This window comes from Jaculus jaculus, chromosome 1, assembly GCF_020740685.1.
Source record: "Jaculus jaculus isolate mJacJac1 chromosome 1, mJacJac1.mat.Y.cur, whole genome shotgun sequence".
Classification (NCBI taxonomy): Eukaryota; Metazoa; Chordata; class Mammalia; order Rodentia; family Dipodidae; genus Jaculus; species Jaculus jaculus.
Window position 1 is genome coordinate 38839074 of NC_059102.1, and position 18991 is coordinate 38858064.

The 18991-nt window shown below is 48.8% G+C and overlaps 1 protein-coding gene across 1 annotated transcript in view; it reads left to right on the plus strand.

The window, feature by feature from the left end:
- The window catches only part of Slit1 (slit guidance ligand 1), a 189687-nt gene that overhangs the window by 15842 nt on the left and 154854 nt on the right, over positions 1-18991 (plus strand). The window contains exons 2-4 of the mRNA XM_004669915.2: positions 3306-3377; positions 5292-5363; positions 11955-12026. Of these exons, the coding sequence (XP_004669972.2) occupies positions 3306-3377; positions 5292-5363; positions 11955-12026 (216 nt within the window). The remainder of the gene's footprint in view (positions 1-3305; positions 3378-5291; positions 5364-11954; positions 12027-18991) is intronic.

Genomic DNA, 18991 nt, shown 5'->3' on the forward strand with positions numbered 1-18991 from the left:
AGCTGTCTGCCCTAGGCTTTAGCATCCTGGGGCCTGAGGGACGTGAGTAGCAGTTCCTCCTATGCTCCTTGACCTTGCCTGAGCTGGGCCTGAAGGAAAACGGAAATAAAAGTAGTAATAAAGGGGCTGAGGAGATGGCGTTTGCTGCACAAGCCTGCCCCTGCAAGAGTGACCCTCCGCACCCGTGGAAAGCTGGATGCGAGGTGGCCCATGTGTCTGTCATCCCAGTGCTCCACAGCAGCGGGAGACAGAGCCAGGAGACTGGCTAGACTGGCCCTCACATTGGCAAAACAACAAACAAAACCCTTTCTCAAGCAAGGTTGAGGGAGAGAACCAACACCCTGAGGTTATCCTCTGACCTCCACACATGTGCTGTGGCATGCATGTGCCCTTCCCTCCACATGTAGTTACGGGGATCCAGGCATTGTCTGTGGCGTTCTAGAAATACGGCATCATGGGGCTAGGGAGGTGGCTCAGTGGATAAAGTGCTTGCCACACTTCAGTTCTGGCCTCCACATAAATGCACGCATGTGTGTGCGCACACACACACACACACACACATGTTCCCCCCACATACACATGTGCTCCCACACATACAAACATACATGCACCTACACCTTTTACATACACATATTAAACCCCACCACACCTCTAAGTGGGGTGCACTATTATTTTCCTCATGTTACTGATAGGGAAACTGAGGCACAGGGAAGTTAAAGCCATGTTCGAGATGACTTGGCTAGTGTGACGGTGGAGCAAGAACTGCTCCAGGTCCTGAGCGCTGTGCCAGAAGGCTGAGGTAGGAGGATCGCTGTGAGTTCGAGGCTATCCTGAGACTCCATAGTGAAGTCCAGGTCAGCCTGGGCTGGAGAGAGGACCCCCCCCCCCCCACCTCAACAAACAACAACAACGAACACAGCTCAGCTGGCCAGAGAGCTCTCTGATGCTGTTGCTCGGACAGAGCATCAGGTTTTGCCACTGGGCTCCGGAGCACCTACGTGCCTTTAGCTCTGTCCAAGGTCTTGGCACTTGGGATGACACTACAGAATAAGGCAGGATGAACCTGGCAGCCCTGAGGCTGCTCCGTGTAGGGGAAGAACACGGAATCTGTCACTCGGGCCTCAGTTTCCTCCTTGCCCTCTCGCCGTTGCCTGTGCAGCACTGGGGAACTTGTGCTGCCCATTGGCGTGTTTTCTCCCTGGTGGCAGGTCGCAGCGTCACCTGCGTGGTGCTGTGGAGCGCAATGGGAGGCGTGTTCGCACAGGCTGGGAGCTCGCGCCTGGCAGGGGCTCAGCGAGGAGGACGGGCAGGTGTGCACTGTGGCCACAAGGCCCCCAGGAGTCCTGCTCGGCCTGGATTCCGAGTTCTTTTATTTTTAATATTTTATTTATTTATTTATGAGAGGGAAAGAAGGAGAGAAAGAGAGAGAGAGAGAGAGAGAGAGAGAATGAGCACGTCAGGGCTTCCAGCCACTGCAAACGAACTCCAGCTGCATGTGCCACCTTGTGCATCTGGCTTATGTGAGTAGTAGGGAATTGAACCAAGATCCTCTGGCTTTGCAGACAAGCGCCTTAACCGCTAAGCCATCTCTCCAGCCCATAGATTCCAAGTTCTTCTACTATGTGAGGCTGTGCGCTGCCCACCCGCTGCTCTGACTGCAGTGGTCTGGGGGCCTCAGCAGCGGGTCTGGGGCTGTGTGTCTCCATGGCAACATCCCTGGAATACTTTTTTGGAGGAATGTCACCCCCTCACACGCTGCCTCACTCTAGTGACAGGCCATGGCTGCTCTGCTGAGGGGAGGGGTGGACTACCTGATGGAGGTCAATTTCTCAAATAAGGGACAATATCATAATGTTTCTAAGCAGTGGTTCTCAGACCCGGGGCTTCATGAGCTCAGCTGATGCCTTCCCTGCAGGGGAGGGGCGGGGGGTTCGCGAGGGGGCTGGGGGAAGGATGGTGGGGGCTTGGCCTCCATAGATACCCTCTCCGGGAAACCACTGGCAGGGCCTCCTGGGAGAGATGCTGCCTTTGCTTTGCTGTCTGAGCCGCCATCCACTTTCCCTGTCTGCGCAGTCTCTTCTTGAGTGGTGGTGGTGAGGGTCAGGGATGTGGGGAGGAGGGTCTGGCATGGGAATTGTGTTCAGTGTCCACGGCGTTCCAGTGAGAAGAGAGGCGAGCAAGGGCCAGGCGTCTTCAGAAATTCCCACGAGCCTGTCCACCTCCACCTGCCCTAATGGGAATTCCATCCTCGGGGATTCCTCAGCCTCCAGAGTGCTGGGTTTAACAGGCTGGCTGCAATATTATTTATAAGTGATAGACATCAAAACTACATAGGTAGCTGGTGTGGTGACACCTGCCTTTAATCCCAGCACTTAAGAGGCTGAGGTAGGAGGATCTCTGAGTTCGAGGCCAGCCTGAGACTATATAGTGAATTCCAGGTCAGCCGGGGCTAGACTCTACCTCGAAACAGTACTCCCCCTCTCCTCCCAAAAAGACTTACATGGGCATCTCAGGAATGGGGAATTAGGGTAAGGACAGGAACTGAATGTACTAAGTTAAGAGACACTGTGTGTGGCCATCAGGACTCTAGGAGAACAAACAGCTTAAGGCTGTGCAACTGGGCACTACTTACACCTCATTCATTCTCTTGTCATGAGAGCTACATGAAATTTCCTGAGCTAGGTAGGAATTGTGGCCAAAGAAAACAGGCTTGAGAGAAAATATTTCGGAATATTAATGGGGATTATTCTTGGGGATGGAATTATGGATATTTTTCATTTTTTCCTTTATCTTTCAGGAGGTTGAAAAAGGTCCAAAGTACGCATATGCTACTCTTATTTTTATTTAAACATTTTTATATTTTATTTATTTATTTGAGAGAAAGAGGCAGATATCGAGAATGGACACGGCAGGGCCTCTAGCCATTGCAAACAAATTGTGGATGTATGTGCCACCATGTGCATCTGGCTTATGTGGGTACTGGGGAATCAACCAAACTTGGATTTTTTTTTCAAGGTAGAGTCTCGCTCTAGCCCAGGCTGACCTGGAATTCACAATGTAGTCTCAGGCTGGCCTCGAACTCAGCATTCAGGAGGCAAACCTCCTGCCTCCCGAATGCTGGGATTAAAGGCGTGTGTCATTGCGCTCTGCTGGTAGGATGTGGGCTGTACAGGGAAGGCCCTAGCCTGCTGAGCTTCTTGGTGGCAAGGTGACTGGCTTAAACTAGATGGAGGGTCCCTGGAGCTAAGCCCTGGAGGCGTATCTGCCCCTCTCACCACTTTTTTTTTCCTCCCTTTCTCTGCCAGGGAACTCAATGGCAACAACATCTCTCGGATCCACAAGAATGACTTTGCTGGGCTCAAACAGCTTCGGGTGCTGTAAGTATGGGCTGCTGCTCCACCCCTATGGCCTGCCTCCGACCCTCATTCCTAGCCTTTGGGCCCTAGACAGAGCACTGGCGGGGGGGGGGGGGAAGCTGGAGGGGCATAGGCTGGCCTAGGTCTTCCACTGTGGGGTATGGAGACCCCTGAGGGAGTATAGGGGGGTGATGTTGAGTCCTGACCCAGAACAGCTGCTGCTGCCCACATGACTGATCAAACTTGGCTTGGCAAAGGACCTGGGCAGCCTTGGCCACTGCTGTCGGCAGGGAACGAGGAAAGGACCAGGTAGCATGAAGAATCTGCAGGTCTCTGCTACGTCATTTCAGGCTGCCGTGGCTGAATACCACAGACAGGGACCTAAGCACAGGCAGACTTTTCTAAGGTTCCGGAGCTGAGGTCCTGAACATCGTGCCACAGGAAGAGATGGCCGACCATCAGCTGACCTGTAGCTTCTGCTCACTGGGACCTGATGTGGCTGGCCCTCTCTGTACACAGAAAGGGCTCTGGGATTTCCTCCTCTTGACCTTACAGGGTCACTAGCTCCTAGTAATCAGGGCCTACCCAGATGACCTTACCTCCCTCCCTAACAGTCCTGCTTAATGCGTCACATTTCAGCAGTTGAAATAGGAGAGGTGAAGGGAGACTCTTCAGGAGTTGGAGAGTGGCGAAACCCGGAGGTGACAGGCAGAGCCTGCTGGGTTTGGCTGCTGCCTTCTGGTGTGTGGACCGTTCATGGCACCTGCCTTGTCAGGTTGGGCAGGGTAAGGACCTCAGCTTGGGTCTTCACCTTCCTCCCCCTGCCAGCCCTCTTGCTCTTCTGGACTTCGGGAGCAGAGGCAGCCCGGGCACTCAGGCATTCTGACCTAGGAATGACTTTGTCTTCACACCAACTCAGTTTGACTCTGCCCCCATCCCAAAACGCATTCATCTGGTTCCTCGCCTTCTACTCCCAAAGGGTAATGAAGAGATCCTGAGCTCTTTCTCGGTGGCAGGTTCTGCCGCCCTGAAAGGTCTGTGGAGAGTGGTGGGCTTTGTGGTCAAGCCTCTGAGGTCAGGGGTCATGAGTCATTGGCCAGAGATTCTGCTGCTCCTGGCCTTTCTAACCTCAACTGAAGCCTTCTCTCTTCCAAGTCTGGCGAGCCCTCGTCTCTCCTGGCATTCCCTTCCTCTCCTTCCAGGCCTCCAGCAGAGAGGCGTGTGCTGCCTCAGACTTGCCTCAAACCCTGTCCAAAGCATACACAGAGCCATTGTAACCCATCTGCTTGGGAGTGGAGGGGGGAAAACACAGGAGAAAAAAAGTAATTCTGTGTCTCCAAAAATTATCATGCAGCTACCCATCTCTTGGTGAAAAACGCTGCCTACCAGCTGGGTGCATTGGTGGAAAGGAGGCACAGAGTCCTATGGTGCCAGGTGGTTGGTTGGCCCGGGCGTCCCACTCTTTTCTTTAGCAGATGGGCCCTGGTGGAATGGATGTGCAGGGAGAGGGGTGTTGTCTGCCAACTGCTGTGTGTTTGCTGCATGTGTGGGCTGTGCCCACTTGGCATGGCTTTCCTCCCTCATCCTGGCAATGCCCATGCTGTGCCCCTTGAACACATGCTGTATAGGATTCAGAGAAGGGCACGTGTCTCAGCAGCCAGCGCCTTCCTTAGGCATAGTTTTGGAGCATTGGTGCTGTGTCCTCCTGCAATTCAGGGGCTCAAGGGGCCAGAAAAGCTTGGGAGTGCCTGGGAGCCCAAGGTGGGGATTTTGCAAAGTTGTGAGAAATGTATACACTTAGGCCAGGACTCTGGTCTGTGTGGGGCCTGGGCACAGGTTCCCTCTCCCTCCCGTGTCGGCATTGCCCTGGCAGAGTTTGCTTTGCCTCCTCCCTCCTCGCAGCTGTTTCAAGAGTCCTATCTCTCTGCTTCCCAGGCAGCTGATGGAGAACCAGATCACGACAGTGGAACGCGGAGCTTTTGACGACATGAAGGAGCTGGAGCGGCTGTGAGTACCAGCGGGCACAGGTTCAGGAGGGCATGGAGTCTGGCTGAGAGCGTGTTGGCTGTCCTAGCTGCTGAAGGAAGCTGCTGGGGGCCTTTGGGGAGGGGCCCTAACTTGCCACAGTCTGATGGTTCATGGTAAGATGGTAGCTGAGAAAAACGTGGGAAGTGCCCCAGCCCTTCTGTTTGTCCCTGAAAATATGTGGGGCAAGAATTTACCCAAGGGGCTGGGGAGATGGATCTTGCTTACAAAAGCCTGATGGCCTGGGTTCACCTCCTCAGTACCCACGTAAAGCCAGATGCACAAAGTGCTGCATGCATCTGGAGTTTGCCGTGGCGAGAGGGCCTACCATGCTCATTCTCTCTCTCTCTCCTTGCAAATATAAAATAAACCTTTTTGCGGGGTGGGGGTGGGGTTCGAGGTAAGGTCTCACTCTAGCCCAGGCTGATCTGGAATTCACTATATAGTCTCAGGGTGGCCTCGAACTCGTGGTGATCCTCCTACTCTGCCTCCTGAGTGCTGTGATTAAACATGTGCGCCACCACCTCTGGCAAAACATTTTTTAAAGGAAAAGAATTCACACAAGCAAAAATTCTTCCAATCATCATTGATTTGTGTGTTCAAAAAAGAAGTCGTTGGTGTGTGGAATGTGTTAAGGAAGCCCCAGAGGCACCTGAGGACCTGTCTTAGGTGCTCAGGACCAATAGGATGGTGGTGGCATGTTCTGAGTTTGCATAGCTTGCTCCTGGATGGAGCTTTCAAGTGTGAAAATGGGGCCCTTTGAAATTCAGATTGATAATCGAGAAGAAAAGGACCTGGTGTGATAAAGTGGGGGATGGGTACTCACCTATTCATGGTAGTCACTGAGCTGGTCCTTCTACAAAGTGGGTTGGCTGGGGTGTCAGACACCCTAAGTTATGTTCTTTTTTTTTTTTTTAACTAGAAAGTTCATTTTACATTAAAGAACAACCCAGAAAAATGGCTAAAACTTCTCAAATCTGAATATCTATTACATATTATTTAAACAACAAATAATTGAAAACAGCCATCTTGGTGGAGACAAGGTATAAAATCACATCTCTGAAGTATGGTTAAGGCCATGGTGGTATACTTACAATATAATATTGAGTAGAAAAAGCAGGAAATGATATTTGTGTAAATAAAATTGGTAAAATAGAACACAGAAGGTGGGAAACAATTGGGATCCTTAGCTGTCAATTATATTGAATGGTGATATAACCGGTAACTTCAGTTTGAGTCTGCATTTTCTTACAGTGACTTTATATGGTAATTTTAGCTAGCTTTCAGTGCCTTCCTCTGCCAGGTGCAAGGTAAACTCTTTGCCCTGCAAATATCTCATTAACCCTAGAACAACACTGCTGCAGGCGACATTCCACCGATGAGAAACAGAGCCCAGAGGCTAAGCCACTTGCCCACAAACGTGTGCTAGAGGGGATTAGAACTGGGATCATTTTGCCTTCAAAGCCTGGACTAGTAATGACTAGGACCTAAATCCTTCACCTCTCACTGGTGCGTCAAAGAAAAGGAGGCAGTAAGCAAAGGGAAGGAAGGGGCACGGCTGCCTCTTTGTCCTCATGTAGCCTGGAAGGAAATCCTTCTCTTCTGCGAGTTTTACCCAGGCCTGAAACTGAGCGATAAGCAGCCTACCACTGGACACGATGTCACTCCTATGCTTGCTTGCTTTAAACGGCTTAGATTAGAACAAAATACACATTAACGACTCAGCTCTGAGGGGCTCGTTTGGATCTAACCCATTTCACTTTTTTTTTTTTTTTTTGGTTTTCCGAGGTAGGGTCTCACTATAGGCCAGGCTGACCTGGAATTCACTATGTAGTCTCAGGGTAGCCTCGAATTTATGGGCAATCCTCCTACCTCTGCCTCCCGAGTGCTGGGATTAAAGGCATGTGCCACCATGCCCGGCCCATTTCACTTTTATTTCTGATGCTGGCCAGTCCCCGGAGGAAGAGGAAAATGGACAAGGGCACAGGGGTCTAGACATGATCAGGCATGACCCACAGTGCTTTCTGCTGCCACCCAAGTATTGGCACGGTCTTCCTTTTTTATTTTAAAATATATTTTATTTATTTATGAGAGAGAGAGAAAGAGAGAGAGAGGAACTAAGGGGCAAAGAGAAAGAGAGAATGGGCACACCAGGGCCTCCAGCCACTGCAAATGAACTCCAGATGCATGTGCCACCATGTACATCTCTCTTACAAGGGTTCTGGGGAATCAAGCCTGGGTCCTTAGGCTTTGCAGGCAACCTCCTTAGCCACTAAACCATCTCTCCAGCTCGCTCTTCATGACTTGTTAATTTGTTAAAAGAGTTTGTCTAGGGGGCGCACGTGTCTGGAGTTCGTTTGCAGAGGCTGGAAGCCCTGGCGCGCCCATTCTCTCTCTCCCTCTATCTGTCTTTCTCTCTGTGTCTGTCACTCTCAAATAAATAAATAAATAAAATTATTTAAAAAAAAGAGTTTGTCTCTTCTGTCCTTTCCCAGTTCATTTTGGTCTGGGGAGGGCCACCAGCAGCTCCATAGCAGGCAGCTACTCAGGGCGTGCGCCATGCACACCTTCATGAGGGGCCAGTGCAGTGGTCACCTTCCCTGATGTCATTACTCATGAAAGCTGATGGATGAGAGTGTCAGGAAAGGCACGCAGACCGTGAGCACCGCCTCTCCAGTGAAAGCATGGAAATGTGCTTGTTGGCTCCTTCCTCAGCCTCCCCTCCCCTCACAAGATTTCCTTTTTCCCTTTTGGTATGAGACACCGAGTGAGGTTCTGCATTGCTTTCTTCATTCCAACCGCACACTAAAGCTTTGTTTATGATTTTTTTTTTTTCGTGGTAGGGTCTCACTGTAGCTCTGGCTGAACTGGAATTCACTATGTAGTCTCAGGATGGCTTCGGACCCACAGTGATCCTCCTACCTCTGCCTCCTGAGTGCTGGGATGAAAGGCGTGTGCCATCATGCCTGGATGTTTTGGTTTCTTGAAGGTGGGGTGTGATAGTTTTCTCTTTTCAGATCTTTGGAGGCAATTTTGTGGAGAATTAAATCCTTTTATTTCATCCAAAAGCCCTTCAATTAGCAGCTTTCCTTTTTATTACATCTTTCCAGTGCGCTCAGTGTAGTTTTCATAGGAAGGACTCTTCCCACTAGCATTTCATTTATTTGTGAATGAAACTGATTAAATGATGTTACCATAGCCAGAGGTACTTGTGCCATAAACAAGGTGGAAGGCAGCTGGTTCCGGAAGCAGTTGGGAAACGCAGCGATAGAAGCAAAAGTGTGAGGCCCTGGTGGTCAGAGGGTGCGCGTGCCAGAGCAGATGCTGGCCTGCTGCTGGGGGGTGGGGGGGGGGCCTGGGGCACTCACTGCTCAGTCACGGCCTGACCTGGAAGGGAGTCAGGACGAGGAGCTGCGGGAAGAGGCTTTGGAATCTCGCATTTGCTGCTCAGCAAGTACTTGGGGGAGTTCCTCTTGGCATGCCAGTTTCCTTAGTGATCAAAGAGACAACTCAACAAAGTCAACAGACAGATCTCGGGCACCTGTTAAGATGGTGGCAGCAGGTATCTTCCCATGAGACTGGTGCAAGGGGAGGAGGGCATGTCCAGGAGAAGAAAGCCCACCTGTGACCCCCGCCGCTTATCTCCCATGCGTGATGCCTGGAAAACACTTGTCCTGGGGCCTGGAGCTCATCACGCTAACAATGGCGGGAAGCTCCACAGCTGGGGGTTTTCTTCCAGTTGCCCGTGTGCCCTTTTCCATGGCGTCTCTTTCCTTTGGGGTCTTTTTGATATTCTACTTTTAAATAGTCATTGAATTCCCTTTCTCCCTAAATGTTTTTTAAGAACCGAAGCCAGAAAACTGAGAAAGCCTTGGGGGAAAACAAAGCCAAACCGAACCCAGCAATTATGACAGTGTAAACACAGGGTTAATTTACTGGATTGGGGTTAAGGAATTTGGGGCGATCGGATGTCTGCTGCTGTTGTTTTATGGATTACTGATAGTCCTTTTTCTTCCAAGACAATGATGTGTTTCCCTAGGAGCCTGCCCTTTAAAGTCAATTCCTTCCAGCTGGTCTCCTAAAGTTACAGATCTAATTGTCTGCCCTTTGCTGAAACACGGTGGTCCCCGATATGGTTGCAAAATGACTGTTCTTCCAGATTAGATGGAGGATGACCTTCTAGGAGGTAACCACCAATGACCTCCTCATCTCTGAGGAGTTCCCTTTCTTTCCGTTGTTCCAGAAGAAGGTTATTGACGAGCTGGTTAATCATAGTCCGTGAAATGACTACTGAGGGGACGTCTGTGTGCCACCCACATTGCTGTCTTCTTGCTGGCCAGCGAGTGTCTGATCTAACACATACCTCACTCACAGGGGTGCTGTGGGAGTGCAGGCCGAACCCACTGGTGGTGCAGGAGATGGCGCGGTCCGTGCCACTCCCCAACGTGCCCCGTTGGCTGTCCATGGACTGAGGTGCTATTTGCTATGGGTGTCAGGCCCTGAGATAGGCCAAGCTGCTATGCTGTAGAGGCTAGGCAATAGTAGTTAACTTTACTGTCTTCCACTATAGTCTTTCAGAATTTAAATAGCATCCTTTGCCAAATCCTAGACTCTAGGGTCAAATATTAGTTGCCAAAGTTTGGAAGGATGAGTTCTCCAGATAGGTCCTGGTCCTCCCTAGGCTGTGACTTCTTATCGGGCAAATTCCAGACCCAGTCTTCTCATTCCTGTCTGTGTTTATAGTGCTGAGAAAGTCCCTGCCTTCCCTCAGGAGAAGCAACACTTACAGAAATGCTATTTGACCATTAAAAATAGCTGGGCATGGTGGCACATGCCTTTAATCCCAGAACTTGGGAGGCAGAGGTAGGAGGATCACAGTGAGTTTGATGCCACCCCGAGACTACATAGTGAATTCCAGGTCAGCCTGGGCTAGAGATCCTACCTCCAAAAACCAAAAATAAATAAATAAAATTTAAAAACAAAAATTATATTATATATATAATTATATGATACATATATTTATAATTATAATAATATTTATTTTTAAATTTTTAAATATATAATATACATAATAATAATTATATAATATATGTAATATATTATATATTATATAAATATATAATATTTGCATTGTATGCATGAAGCCTGGGGGCAGTCAGTCCTCAACACTGGAAAAAAAAAATGCTGCTGGCTGAGTATCTTTCCTCTTTAATTTGAGGACTCTTCTTTTTTTAAAAACATGTATTTTCTAACATTTTTTTTTTTTGAGACAGAGTCTCACTCTACTCTATGCTGTCCTAGAACTCATTTTGTAGTCCAGGCTAGCCTGGAAATTGCAACAACCCTCCTACTTCAGGTTCCCAAGGCATATATACCATCATACCCAGCTTAAAGCAAATATTTTTGGTGCTGGAGAGATGGCTTACTAGTTAAGGCTATTGCCTCCTAAGGACCCAGGTTCAATTCCCCTGTAGCCATGTAAGCCAGATGCACATGGTGGTACATGCATCTGGAGTTCGTTTGAGATCCTGGCATGCCCATTCTCTCTCTTGTTCAAATAATAAAAAGAAAAAAAATTAAAAAGCAAATATTTTTATCAATGGTAAAAAAAAACAGTGCGGTTACTTTATTAAAAAACAAAAAGAAGGGCTGGAGAGATGGCTTAGTGGTTGAACACTTGCTTGTGAAGCCTAAGGACCGTGGTTTGAGGCTCGTTTCCCCAGGACCCATGTTAGCCAGATGCACAAGGGGGCGCACGCATCTGGAGTTCGTTTGCAGTGGCTGGAAGCCCTGGCACGTCCATTCTATCTCTCTCTATCTGCCTCTTTCTCTCTCTCTCTCTGTCACTCTCAAATAAATAAATAAAAATGAACAAAAAATTTAAAAAAACAAAAAGAAGACCCATAGCAAACAATAAAAAAAAAATTATCGTGGGCTGGAGAGATGGGTTAGCGGTTAAGCGCGCTTGCCTGTGAAGCCTAAGGACCCCTGTTCGAGGCTTGATTCCCCAGGACCCTTGTAAGCCAGATGCACAAGGTGTCACATGCATCTGGAGTTTGTTTGCAGTGGCTGGAGGTCCAAGATACGCCCATTTTCTCTGTCTCTCTCTGCCTGTTTCTCTGTCTGTCGCTCTCAAATAAATAAATAAAAATAAACAAAAAATTCAAAGAAAACACATTATCTCTCCTAGGCAATCTTGAATGAAAGCAATTAGGAACAGGAATATTTGGCCGCCCCCACTCTATTAGGGCCTATCCATATTTTGTATTGTTAGAGATCCAGCTCACAGAGGGTTGTCTTGGAATCAGGGCCTGGTGGACGAGGGTGATTGTGAGGGCTGGCAGAACAAGAGAGCACAGCGGCTTTAGTGACCAGCCTGGTGAGGGGCACATCCCCTCCTGGTTGCTGGTTGGCCGGATGGCCGCTGACAGATGAACTGAGCCTCAGAGAAGGTGTTTTCCCTGGGGTTGCACTCGGATCCAATGGGGACTTGACTCTAGAGCCTGTGACTGAATTGCACATGCTGTGAGCGATCTTCTCACTGACTCCCTCCTCTCCTGGGCTCTTTTCTAGACGGCTGAACCGCAACCAGCTGCACGTGCTGCCAGAGCTGCTGTTCCAGAGCAACCAGGCTCTGTCCAGACTGTGAGTGACCCGGGGCTTTTCTCCCCGCGCTGTGGGAGGGGCAGGATGAGGCTGGGGAGGCCTGGGCTTTTCATGACCTTGGCCTCATGCATTTTACCTGACCAGGGAAGGTTCTGGGTATTGAAGTCCAGGCCTTTTTGTAGGCAGTGTCTGTGTGGGGTGCTTCTCCAGGCTAACTAATGCTTGAAAGCTTCCCAGTTTCTACTGCTCTGTGCCCTGCTGCTGACCCTGATGGACAAGGTGTTGGGGGGGGGGGTGGACATGCCTACTGTGCTGCCAGCCCGTGCTGTGCCATTCTTCCTATTTCTCATGCCCTTGGGCACCTGCCTTGTGTTGACTATTTGTTCAACTAAACTGTTTTCAAACCTGCTTCTAGTTTCAACCCCACCTACCTTTTAGAGTAATATAAACATTCGACCCATGGACGAAGGCCATAGCTCTCCTTGTTGCCATCGCAATTCTTCCAAGTTTAAAGGACAGTTGCTAAATCTGTTACTGCATGGTTTTTCAATGTGTCTGTGATTCTCCTCTATATATCTTATTTTGTGGGATCTTGGGCTGGACAGAGCCTTCGAGGTTTTCTAAGGAGTCGCTGGGGCACCCTAGCCCATGGCCCGTAGTTTTTGGCTGCCTCTGGAGATCAGGAGTTCATCACCCCCCCACCCATCCCAGGCAAGCAACTCCATTATTAAAAAGTATTTTATTTGAGAGAGAGAGAGAGAGAGAGAGAGGGAGGGAGGGAGGGGGAATGAATGGGTATGCCAGGGTGTCTAGCAACCACAAATGAACTCCAGATGCATGTGCCACCTTGTGCATCTGGCTTATATGGGTACTGGGGCATTGAACCTAGGTCTTTAGGCTTTGCAGGCAATGCCTTAAATGCTAAACCATCTCTCCAGCACTCAGAAAATTCTTAATTTCAAGCCCAAAATCTGCTTCCTAATAACTTGTGTTTTTATTCACTTTACTTTTTGTAACTCATTAGAACCACTCTGTGCTCTTGTTAGTTTTTTGGAAGGCTAGTGGACTTTGGATTTTGTTGTTGTTGTTGTCGTTGTTTTTTGAGCGAGGTAAGGTCTCACTCTAGCTCAGGCTGACCTGGAATTCACCATGTAGTCTCAAGGTGGCCTCGAACTCACAACCATCCTCCTACCTCTGCCTCCTGGACTCAGCTAACAGACTTTGAAGACAAGTGCTTTAACCACTGTGCCACTTCCATAATCCCTCCGAATAACACCTTTTTGTTGTTTGTTGTTTTGTTTTTTCGAGGTAAGGACTCATGCCTGGAATTCGCTATGTAGTCTCAGGGTGGCCTTGAACTCGCGGTGATCCTCCTACCTCTGCCTCCCGAGTGCTGGGATTAAAGGCGTGTGTCACCATGCCCGACTTGGACTTTGGAATTTTGAGTCAGGAGGTTTTGAGACCCCTTAATTGTTGTCATTAAAAATCTTGAGAGGGACTGGGGAGATAGATGGTCAGTGGATAAAGCACTCACCTCTCAAACTGAAGTACTCAGGTTCAATCTCCTTCTGTAACCCCAGTACACTGACACTGGCAGCGAGATGGGAGAGGGAGACAGGATTTCCCAGGAGCTCATGGCAAGTGCAGCAAAGAACAGCAGAGCAAGAACACACGCCTTTAATCCCAGCACTCTGGAGGCAGAGGTAGGAGGATCGCCATGAGTTCAATGCCATCCTGAGACTACATAGTGAATTCCAGGTCAGCCTGGGCTAGAGAGAGACCCTACCTTGAAAACAAACAAACCCTGCCTGTGGACAGGAGAGGACAGACCTAAAGTTGTCCTCTGATCTCCACAGCCATGCCATGCATGCATATGCATACATGCATGCACGCACACACGCATTAATAAAAAAATTAAAGCCATCTCTGCCTGTGAAGCCTAAGGACCTCGGTTCGAGGCTCGGTTCCCCAGGTCCCATGTTAGCCAGATGCACAAGGGGGCGCACGCGTCTGGAGTTCGTTTGCAGAGGCTGGAAGCCCTGGCGCGCCCATTCTCTCTCTCCCTCTATCTGTCTTTCTCCCTGTGTCTGTCACTCTCAAATAAATAAATAAATAAAATTTAAAAAAAAAATAAAAAATAAAAAAAAATTAAAACCATAGCAACACACCTTGAGCGCATTGGTGGGGAACCATCTGTGTACCTGGGGCTGGCAGGTGTTGGGAGCTTGGGCTTGACTTGATGCCTGATGGAATGGGAGACAGTCTGGGAAGCAGGACGCCCAGCTAGATGGTGCTGAGATTTTCAAGTACGACTTTGTGGGGAGCCATGTTTTCTTCCTATATGCTGTAGACAGCCAGCAGGCTGAGCTATGGATTGTGGACCCAAGCCTGCAGGTGGCCTGCCATGAAGGTTTGCTGTCTCCTTGAATATGTAGGCTGAGTGACTAGCCCTTCAGGGGAACTCTCGTCATTGACACAAGTGACCATGATGCAGGCAGTGTCTCCAACCTTACTGCTGCGGAGACAAGCTTGAGGAGGCTAAGTGATTTCCTTGGCATCAGAAGCCCCGTTGATTCCCCAGAGTTCCTCATGTTTCATATTTCAAATGTTACTTTGGAGCAAAGATCTTCTGCCTTCAGTAAGTATCAAATAACCAGCTTTCATAACAAAGGCTGCCGCATGGAAATGTATTCAAGGAGTGAGAGCTAGTTGAAGGGGACGCTTGCTCTTGGCTTTCTCCTGGGCTGGAGTTGGCGAGCAGTGGCCCCCAGGCCCTTTGGGGGTATTGCCAAGCTTTAAAGCTGGGACTTTTGACACTCACTCTTTCCTTCCAGGCATCCGCTCTCTTGCTCTTGGCAGGAGGACATTTCTTCTTCTTCTCCTCCTCCTCCTTCTTCTTTTCTTCTCCCTCTCCTCCTCTTCCTCTTCCCCCACCTCCTCCTCTTCCTCAATATTAGAGAACAAGACACACACACACACACACACACACACACACACACACACACAGAGACTTGGCTTCAGCCACTGCAATGGAACTCCAGACTCTTGCACCACCTAGTGGGCATGTGCAACCTTGCACTTGCCTCTCCCTTTGTACGTCTGGCTTATGTGGGATCTGGCAAATCAAGCATGGGTCCTTAGGCTTCGCAGGCAAGTGCTTTAACTGTTAAGCCACCTCTCCAGCCCTTACTTTTTTTTTTACTATTTTATTTTATTTATTGGAGAAATGAGACAGAGATACAGAGAGAGAGAGCACCAGATATATAGAGAGAATAGACATGCCATGGCCTCTGGCCACTGCAAATGAACTCCAGAAGCACGCACTACCATGTGCATATAGCTTACATGGGTTTTGGGGAGTTGAACCTGGGTACTTAGACTTCACAGGCAAGTGCCTTAACCTTACTAAGCCATCTCTCCAGCCCAGGAGGACATTTCTTATGCTAGGCCACAGCTAGACCTATGCGATTGAAAACTGTTTTCTTTAGTTCTTTTCTCACAGTTCTTTCTCTCTTTGGGAGAGATACTTTGCCTTGGACCAAGAGCAGCTGGATGATAGGGTGGAATGAATGAGGGCACCAGGACCCTGAGGCACCTGAAGGAGCCTGAAGATTGGCTTTAACTGGGACATGGAAATCTCACTGTTGTGGAAATACCCTTAGGAAATAAAGCCTAAACCTAAGCATGCTCATTGCAGAAATATTTAGGATATTGAAGAGAGTATATTGAAGAGAATTAATGTCCAACATTGGGGGGAGTGGTCAAATAAAATATGCTATGTGTGGTTTGTGAAATAATTATGCAGTCATCTGGGATGGCCTTCATGAGAGATGTCAAATAATGCAGGTGTTTGTGATATCAAAAGCAAAAGTTGGGGCTGGAGAGATGGCTTAGCGGTTAAGCGCTTGCCTGTGAAGCCTAAGGACCCCGGTTCGAGGCTTGGTTCCCCAGGTCCCACGTTAGCCAGATGCACAAGGGGGCGCACGCGTCTGGAGTTCGTTTGCAGAGGCTGGAAGCCCTGGCGCGCCCATTCTCTCTCTCTCCCTCTATCAGTCTTTCTCTCTGTGTCTGTCGCTCTCAAATAAATAAATAAATAATGAACAAAAAAATTTAAAAAAAAAAAAGCAAAAGTTGTGCTGGAGAGATGGTTTAGCAGTTAAGTGTTTGCCTGTGAGGCCTAAGGACTCTGGTTTGAGGCTCGATTCCCCAGGACCCACGTTTGCCAGATGCACAAGGGGATGCACGCAGCTGGAGTTCATCTGCAGTGGCTGGAGGCCCTGGCACGCCCATTTTCTCTCTCTCTCTCTGCCTCTTTCTCTGTTGCTCTCAAATAAATAAATAAACAAAACAAGCCAAAGTTGTATTGATCACTGAATAATGTACTCTAAATAATGCATGGACAAGACTGCAGAACACCAACAGGGATCATCTGCCGGTGATTACTTTTTCTTTTCTGAATTTCCCACGTGCTCTCTAAGAGATTGTATTGTGTTTATGGCAGGAATCCTGCCTGTTTTCATCGGGAGCGAAAGCCTCCATGGTCAGAGTTAAAAACCAGTGCGAGAGGGCTGGAGATCTAGTGCAGCGGTAGATCACTTGCTAGCCTGTGAGGAGGCCCTGGGCTCCGTTTCCAGTACCACAAAAAGCAAAAGCACAAAACCAGTGCCTGGGACATGATGTTGTAATGCTTCCTTTAACCCCACGGAGCCCAGTGCTCTTGGGTGAGGCAGAGATAACAGCATCTACCTCCCAGGACTGTTGTGGGAATTGAGAGGTAGAAGCCCTCTCTTCAATCCACATGCTGCCGCACGTGGTAGGTGCTGGGACATGCTGGGGAGTCCACGCTGGTGACTCACAGACTCCCAAATTGACCCTACATGTGAGTGTTCATTAGCATCGGGGTCAGCCTCCTCATCCTCAAGGAGATCCAGCCTCACCTGGAGTTCTCATGCCTTAGCTCAGAATCATCCTCTCATGAAGTACGACCTGTTTTTTTTTTCTCCCTCCCTCCTTTCCTTCCTCTTTCTCCTTCTGTCTCTTTCTTTTTCTTTTAATTTACTTTTTTATTCACAACTTCCATAATTATAGACAATAACCCATGTAATTCCCTCTCTCTCCCCACTTTCCCCTTTGCAACTCCACTCTCCATTATACTCCTTCCCCCTCTCAATTGGTCTCTTTTATTTTGATGTCATCATCCTTTCCTCCTATGATGATGGTCTTGTGTAGGTAGTGTCAGGCACTGTGAGGTCATGGATATCCAGGCCATTTTGTGTCTGGGGAGAGCACGTTGTAAGGAGTCCTACCCTTCCTTTGGCTCTTACATTCTTTCCACCACCTCTTCCGCAATGGACCCTGAGCCTTGGAAGGTGTGATAGAGATATTTCAGTGCTGAGAACTCCTCTGTCACTTCTTCTCAGCACCATGGTGCCTTCTGAGTCATCCCAAGGTCATGCCCTCTGAAAAGAGAAGCTTCTCTAGCCAAGAGTGAGAGAAGCATTAATACATGAGTGTGAACATTAAGAGAAGTGCTTACTGGGCAGTTTGGTGAACATACTATATACATTTAGCCAGATAGCAGCAGACATTACACCTCTAGGGCTTATGGCTACCCCATTGTAGATTTTCAGTATCAGACATGTATTCCTTCCCATGGAGCGGGCCTCCAGTCCAGTTATAGAGTGGTTGGTTTCCCCCATAACAGACATGCCTCTATTGTACTCATTGGCTCATTTGGCCTGGCTGGCCAAATTTAAGGCGTGCAGTGTCCACTGTTGAGTATCTCCACTGGTGATTTCTCTCTTTCTCCTCCTCTTTTTCTCTTTTCTTTCTCCTTCTTTCCTTCTTCCTTCCCTTCCTCCCTCCCTTGCTTGCTTGCTCGCTTTCTTTCTTTCCTTCCTTCCTTCCTTCCTTCCATCCTTCCATCCTTCCATCCTTCCCTCCCTCCCTCCCTCCCTCTTTCTTTCTTTCCTTCCTTCCCTCTTTCTTTCTTTCTTTCTTTCTTTCTTTCTTTCTTTCTTTCTTTCTTTCTTTCTTCCTTTCTTTCTTTTGCAAGGTGCCTGCCTAGGTGCCCCTAATAGAGGTATCCAGAGGAGGCTGTGGAGGGAGTCTGGTCTTCTGGCCAATAGAAGGACTCTGTTTGACAAAGGCTAAAATTTGCCTTCTTTCTTTCTTTAAAAAAAAAAAAAAAACTTCAAAAAATATGTGTGTTTGTAGCCCGGTGTTGTGGTGCACGCCTTTAATCCCAGCACTTGGTGGGGGGGAGGGAGCAGAGGTAGGAGGATTGCTGTGAGTTGGAGGCCACCCTGAGATTACATGGTGAATTCCAGGTCAGCCTGGGCTAGAGTGAGACCCTCCCTCAAAACCCCCCCCTCCCCGCAAAAAGTGTTTGTGTGCATGTGGTGTTTATGCGTGCATATACTTGTGGGGGCCAGAGTACAAAGAAAAGTGCCATCCTCAGGAACACCAGTCACTTCTGAGATAGTCATCTGTCTAGAGCGCCCCATTTAGGCAGGACTGGCTGGCCAGTGAGCCCAAGTATTCTCGCCCCCCAGCACTGGGATCACAGGGACCTGCCATTGCATGCGTACTAGGGAACAAATGCATGTCCTCATGCTTTCAAGGCAAGTGTTTTACTCACTGAGCTGTCTCCCCAGCCCCTGGGAATGCTTTAGTGCCCTGATGTCACAGGTGACGTCTTCACTCTGTTGAGGATGCAACCTGCAATTGCTACTCAGCACCCCGTCTCCCCTTTAGGGTTATAGCCACTGGAGAAGTGGGACTGCCTCATGGAAGCCTTTTTGCTGTCCCCATGTCTGAAGGAGGGCAGGAAAGGTTTCAGGAGTGGAGGTCATGACAGTGATGATCAGGGAGAGTGGAAGGCTGTTCAGTGCTGGACTCAAGCCAACATGACTTACCAACGTGATCTGATTGTTCAGCAAGACATCTCCGTGAGGTCAGCATTTCCCTGTATTACAGATGAAAGCGTGCCATCCCAGCCTCCC